This window comes from Orycteropus afer, unplaced genomic scaffold (assembly GCF_000298275.1).
Source record: "Orycteropus afer afer isolate SDZICR_OR568_19922 unplaced genomic scaffold, OryAfe1.0 scaffold00099, whole genome shotgun sequence".
NCBI lineage: Eukaryota > Metazoa > Chordata > Mammalia > Tubulidentata > Orycteropodidae > Orycteropus > Orycteropus afer.
In genome coordinates this window covers 7104115-7111176 of record NW_006921686.1, presented here as the reverse complement: position 1 = coordinate 7111176, position 7062 = coordinate 7104115, and the positions used below count along the sequence as shown (strand labels likewise).

At 52.0% G+C, this 7062-nt stretch overlaps 1 protein-coding gene across 1 annotated transcript in view; it reads right to left on the bottom strand.

Annotated features, from left to right (window-relative positions):
* Positions 1 to 531: 531 nt before the first annotated feature.
* Positions 532 to 7062, bottom strand: part of PHLDB3 (pleckstrin homology like domain family B member 3) — a 32084-nt gene continuing 25553 nt past the window's right edge. Inside the window, 3 exon segments of the mRNA XM_042781275.1 lie at positions 532 to 666; positions 2575 to 2660; positions 3320 to 3536. Coding sequence (XP_042637209.1) covers positions 532 to 666; positions 2575 to 2660; positions 3320 to 3536 — 438 coding nt within the window.

Here is a 7062-nt window from a genome sequence, read left to right as displayed (position 1 = left end):
TATGTAAAGGACTCTAGTGAGGGGGTCCTGTAGCTCCTAGAATCTGCAAATAGCCCAATCGGTAAAATTCCCGAAGATTAAGGAATGCATCACTGTCTGTGTCTCTCTCTCTCACACAAACACACACCCTCCACTCTAGAATGTGGAACCAGAAAGTGCACGCATAACGTGCATATCCCGCTAGGGGCCAAGGGGCCTCAGACGCCCAGACTAAAAACCACACCAGCAACCCATTGTTTTTCCTCCAACTTTAATTCCGTGTCACAGGAGCACCAATAAATAGTTCCTTTCCACCCCTACAATCTTCCTTATGCTCGCGGCAGGGCCCTAGGGGCTGGGATCCTGCCCCTGGCGGCCTCTGCAGCTGAGAAACCGAGGTTCAGGCCAGCCGAACTTCAGCAGAACAGGACTCCCGCAGAGTTCCAAAGGGGCGGGCCCAGGCTTGCCAACAGTGGGCGGGGCCCCGGAGAGCCACAACGCACGCGCAGGGGCGGGACCTCGGCGGGACGTCCCCTCCGGGGGCGGGGCCACTCAGGGTCCGTGATTTTCGTCGGCCGCGGTCACGATGACATCCATCCAAATACGCATGGCCTCCGGACTTGGGGCCACCATGTAGAAAAGGCGCTCGTAGGTTTTGACGCAGAACGTCAGACGGGGGCTGGGGCTCTGGAACAGGCAGGGCGCGGGGATGGTTCAGAGAACTGACTTGCAGCACGGCAGGTTGTAATCTCAGACCTGCTGCTCACTCGCCCTGTGTTAACTGGGCAAGTCAGTCTTAAACCGTCTTTCTGAACGGTGCTACGCAGCCGCTGTCGGATGATCCAGTAAGCAAGGTAAGCACGGCTCACTTGTGCCTACTTACTTGTGAACAGTTTCACGTTTTCACATCTTTGCTGTGGTGAATCCCATGGGAAACTGTTCACTACAGATTAGTCAGCAAAGCTGTGCTTAGCTTGCTTATTAGGTACTGGGCTCCCATACCCACCTCATTGAGAAGATTAAGTGAATTAAGCAAAGAAAGCGCTTAGAATAACTCACGAAAAAGTCATTAAAGTGGGAGCAAGAGAAATTAAAAAACGGGATTCCTGTCCCTTCTCTCGGCCTATCTTATCTCATATTAAGAAAACCAAGCCAAACCAAACTCACTGCCATCCAGTGGATTCCAACTCAGTGACCCCCACTGGTTCCGAGTAGATTGCCCCATCTTTCTTCTGCGGAGCGGCTGATGGGTTTGAACTGCCAGCCTTCTGCTTAGCAGTCAAATGCCTTAGGCACTATGCTACCAGAGCTCCTTATGTTAAGAATGTAGATGTTCCAATCTCCCTTCTGCAAATTCTAGGTCCCTCTGTGGTTTGTAACTTGGGAAAGTCAAAGAAAGCCTGGAATTGATTTATTGCGTAACTGTTTACTACACCCACCACACATCCGTTAGCGTATCATACTGCGGTGGCTTGTGTGTTCTGATCTACTTCTGAAAATTGATCAGTGAAAACCGTGTGGCTCACATCCGAACACCGTGCCATGCAGTGCTGCAAGGGGGGCCCGCAAGCTGGCAGGCATTCAGAGCACACAGCGGCCTCCAGAGTGGCCTCAGACCAGTGAGCACAGGGGAAGACGCCTCGGGACCGGGCACGGCATCGTTCTGCTGTGCATGTGGTCGCGGGAGTCGGACCCGAATCAACAACAATGTACTAAACACCGGCCTGAGTTGAGTAAATCCCTTACATCCGTTCTTTGTCTTAACCTTAGAAGTCTCAGGGCCAGGCTGCATTGCGGCCATTACGCAGATGAGAAAACTGAGGCTTGACTGAGGGAGGCCACTCTCCTGAGGTCACACACTTGCGAGGCCAGTCTAAGCTTCCCAAAGTCATGGTTGTCCACTTTCTACAGAGCTTTCTAAAAATGGAATCATTTCCCAACAAATCATTTCTGGCAGTGCACTTGTACGGCAGTTCGGGACCCTCATGACACCCTGGGGCTCACTCCACCTGGCTCTATGGGCAGGCGCTAAGTAATAACCATCTCCTTTAGTTACTCTCAAGGAGCTCTGGTGGCACAGTGCCTAAGGCATCTGACCACTAACCAGAAGGTTGGTGGTTCAAACCCACCAGCCACCCCGCAGAAACAAGACTAGGTGAGCTACTTCCATGAAGATACACCACCTCGGAAACTCAATGGGGGTTGCTATGAGTTGGAATCGACTCAATGGCAGTGGGTTTAGTTTTTTTTTTCTTTAGTCACTCTCGGGGCTGCCTCTACTCTGTCCTTACCCTGTCCTTATTTATTCCCAGCTTGGCATCAGAGTGGGCCAAATCTTTGCTGTCAGAGCTTTGCTCCATGAAAAGTAACAATGGCTGAGAGCCAGAGACTAAGCTCTTCATTGTAGGTCCCTGGAGTCAAAGGGCCTGCTGGTCGCCTGTGCTGGATGGCAAGCACTCTGCCAGTGCGGGCTGTGGCTGGCTTTCCCTGGGACGGGACAAGACGGGACAGGACGGAGGAGCTAGGGACCAGCTAAGGCTTGACTGCAGGGGCTTCGACCAAGAGGGTAGGGTCACACTGAGGGGAGGGCTTCACCTTAAAGGCACAGCGTAAGTGGTCATAGTAGACTTCCTCAATGGCCTGGAAGTAGATGACGCCTTTGAGCTTGGTCTCTTCTTTGTCTGCCGAGGAAGGCAAGGGACAAACAGACAGTAAGGGGGTGTGTTTGTGGAACAGGGTCACAGGCCCAAGTCAAGGCTCAGGCTGGGCTGAGGAACATGGTGAGAGTCTGAAGGTCCCTAAAGTACCCTGGTTGGGAGGTGAGTCTGAACGTTGCAGGTGCTACGTGGGAGGCTGGGTGTGGAAGCTGGGTAAGGTCAGGGCCCAGGCTGTCCTGGGAAATGGGGTCTGGGATCTGGAATCCTCATTTCTGAGTATCTCCGTCCCTAAGAAGGGCAGGAACTGAGGGAGAGGATCAGAACCCTGGATTCCTCTAGAGAGGAAAGACTAGGGGTCTGATTCCTGGGTGTCTGTTCAGACTCCTGGATCCACAATGGACAAGGCTGCTCTCTGCATTACTGAGGAGGGCTGGGGGTTTGGACTCTGGGTCACTTGAGGAGGAAGGAGCTGGGCTCCTGGGTCCTGGGAGCTGAGGGGCCTGAGTGTCAGACTTCGAGTTACGGGGGAAGAAGAGCCAGGGCCCAGATTCCTGGATCTTGGGGGAGTGGGGTCCTGGACTCCTGTGTCCTGAGGGAGGAAGGGCCAGGGCACCTAGACTCCTGGGGGTGAGGGGAGGGGCCTCCACACTGGACTCTTCCCAAGGTGGCCAAGCAGGACTTACCTGCGTAGTAGTCCAGGCGGCGGGCCTGGCGGTCAAAGCAGAACCAGCGCTTCCTCCAGGTCTTGATGCGGCCCCCCATCTTCACCAGGGGCCCGCGGCAGCAGCCCCCCGACACCCGTACCTGCGGGCAGTTCTCTGGGTTGTGGCCCCATCGTTCCAGGTGCTGCCGGAGGTCCAAGACCCGGGGGCCTGGAGGGCGGGGTGGGGGTGCGGGTGGCTTCTGGGGAGAGAACAGGAGGCGGCTCACCATCCTGCAGCCTGGAGCCCCAAAGGGGAGTCCAGTCCCTGCAGCTCATGTGGAAGTACACTGACCCACCGAAGCAATAATAGTAATAAACAATATTAACGATGATGGTGATGGTGATGGTTCCAGCAACTCCACTGATTGACTGTGACACTCTGCCCAGGGCTTTACAGGCATCAAGTCCTGAACCCTTGCAGCCACCCTTGGGACAGGGTTACTATAAGCCCATTTTACAGATGAGTGAGGTAGGGACAGGTGAAATGGTCCACCCAAGGTCACAGAGCTTCAAGGTGGCGAGTTGGGACTCAAACCCAGGTCTCCTGACGCTAGAGCTCTCTGAAACACCAGACGCATGTCAGAAATGTGAGGGACCCCTGTGTCACAGAGCGGCCCTCATATGCTGCCTCTGTAAAACAGGGAGCCAATCGTAAGTGATCAATAAATGACAACATTGCTTTCACTGTTGCTACTGTTGTACTAGGAGCTCTGGCGGTGCTGTGGTTAAAACACTGGGCTGCTAACCAAAAGGCTGGCAGTTCGAACCCACCAGCCACTCCACAGGAGAAAGATGTGGCAGTTGGTTTGGGTACACTGACAGCCTTGCAAACACTGTTAGACAGTTCCACTGTGTCCTCTAGGGATGCTGTGAGTCAGACTCCCCTCCACCGCAATCAGTTTGGTTTGGGCTTTGCTTCTGTGAAGACTGACAGCCTTGCAAACCCTGTGGGGCAGTTCCACTCTGTCCTCTAGGGGCGCTGTGGGTCAGACTCCCCTCCACTGCAGTCAGTTTGGTTTGGGTTTTGCTTCTGTCAAGACTGACAGCCTTGCAAACCCTATGGGGCAGTTCTGTTCTGTCCTCCAGGGCCGCTATGAGTTGGAATTGGCTGCGATGGCTTTGGTTTTGTTTACTGTGTGTCAGGCACCGTGCCAAGGCCATGACAGTGATCCCGTTTCCTCTCCAGACAGCCTACTGCTGTTAGTTGCCACTGAGTCATCTGTGACTTGCAGCGCCCCATGTGCACAGAGCAGAGCTGCTCGGAGGGTCTTCAAGGCTGTGACTTCCAGAAGCAGACCACCAGCCTGTGTTCAGAGGTGCCTCTGGTGGCTTCAAACCACCAACCTTTTGGCTAGTGGTCAAGCATTGAGCCATTTGTGCCACCGAGGATTTGGCAACAACTCATTGCTGTCCCTGTGGGACAGATGAGGACACAGACTTCTACAGAAATGGCTCACCAAGTCACCCAGCTAGGATGTGCTGAAGCCGGGGCCCAGTTCAGAAGGAGTGCAGAGACGGGCTCGGGGCTGTCCACTTCACCACACCCCAGCCAAGTCACTTCCCTGGAAGCCCTACCTCTCTCGGAGCCTCAGACCCTGCTCTGAAGACTGGAGGTGATAAGAGCACCCCGCTCTCGGGGGCATTTCAAGGATGAGCTAGCCACCGTCAGGGTTCTCAACCCACCAATTCCACTTCTTGGTGCAAATTCCAGAGCCACACTGCACATGAGCATGAGACAACAGCATGGGGTATGGGGCACGGGGATGGGCGGGGACATGGCACACAACAGGGACTGTTTAATAAATGATGGGGCACCCACGCTGTGGAGAACTGCAAAGCAGGGGCGTTTCATTTTTAATGAGGTAGCACTTACCTAACAACGCAGAATGTTCACCTTCCTGTTCTGTTTCTCCCTGGCTCTCACCAGCACCTGACACGCTTCTTTACTTATTTATACTGCTTTCTGTCCATCTGTCCCACTAAACAGCAGCTTCCCGAGGGCAGAGAGCTTAATTTTGGTCTTGGTTGTTAATCCAAGGCCCAGCACACTGTACCTAAGAACATAAGCCCGCTGTGGTGGCCTGGATCCTGAGTCATGGCGACTCGTGGTTACAGAGCAGAACTGAGCTCCACAGGGTTTCCTTGGCTATGATCTTTAGGGAAGCTAATTGCCAGGCTTTGTCCGTGATGCCACCGGCTGAGTCTGAACCACCACCCTTCCGGTTACCAGCCACGTGCCAACCATCTGCACCACTCAGGGCCCTGCACACAGTGAAAAAACTCAAGAAATACTTGCTGGGAAAGGATAAACTGCTGAGAAAACCAACAGCAGATTACAGATAACGTGTCCATTGATGGGACAATTAAACTCACAGAATGTGGTCTGATACGTGCAGGTGGGCTTCCTGACAATCAGTGAACACCTGCACGGAGGTGAGATTGGGGAGCTGGGCTCAAGGGTGACCTTGACTTTCTCAATATTGTCTCGTTCCTTATGGCAAAAACATACTCCTGATATTAGTGAAGGTAAAAAGAAAATTCTAATAAGGAAGCCACCAGCTAAACCAAGTGTGCAAGAAAATCTACAGGATAAATGACCTGAAATAAAATAAAAGGGATTTCAGAGTCATTTTAACCAAATACATTGTGTGTGTCTTGTTCGGACTCAGGATCAGATAACCCAACTATAAAAAGACATTTCCCAGGTGGTTTTGAAACGTCTTTTTGGTTTTGAAGCCAACTGAGAAATGTGAATATGGCTGTGTGTGATGATGTCATGCAATTATTAATAGTCTTATAAAGTGTCATAATGGGTTTTTAAAAAAAAAAAAAACACCTCATCTACAGGCAGTCCCCTGGGAGCTCTGGTGGCGTGGTGCCTAAGGCATTTGACTCCTAACCAGAAGGCTGGCGGTTCAAACCCACCAGCCACTCCTCAGAAGGAAGGTTGGCAATCTACTTCCGTAGAGCTATTGCCTCGAAAACCCGAGGAGGAGTCACTATGAGTCGGATCTGACTCAACAGCAGTGAGTTTGGTTTTTGGTTTTGACAGGCAGTCCCCAGGTTATGAACAAGACCCATTCTTAAGAGTGTCTGTAAGTCGAATTTGTAGGTAAGTTAGAACAGGTCCACATGGTTCTCAGACTGACTTTAGTGCAAGCAAAAGCCTGAAGGCTTTTCAATGAGGTGGAAGCTGTATATGCAGCAAGTGAAGGTGACTGTGATGAATCTGTTGCAAGTAGGAGTCAGTCCAGTTGTTTCAAAGTGAGAACAAATTAACACAACGTTAAAGGGCAAGTATAAATTGTCTGTAAGTCGCACATGCCTGACACGAGGACTGCCTGTATTCAAAATATGTAGTGAAGCACCGGTAAACTAGAAAAACCAAGCCTGCTGTCATGGTGTGGATTCCGTCTCACAGAGCCCCAGACACAGAGCAGAACTGCCCCATAGGGATTCCAAGCTGTACATCCTTCTCCTATGTACTGCCACATCCTTCTTCATGGATTCAGGTTTAAACCACCGACCTTTCAGTTAGCAGCCAAATGTTTAACCACTGTACCACCAGGGCTCCTCTGAAGCATGGATGAAATGACACAGTATCTGGAATTTGCTTTAAAGTATTCCGGTCCAGAGTAGACAGTATGTGGGGGGATTAGTAACACAAAGGGGACAGGTAAAAGAAGATTAAAACCCAATGCCACCGAGTTGAGTCTGACACAG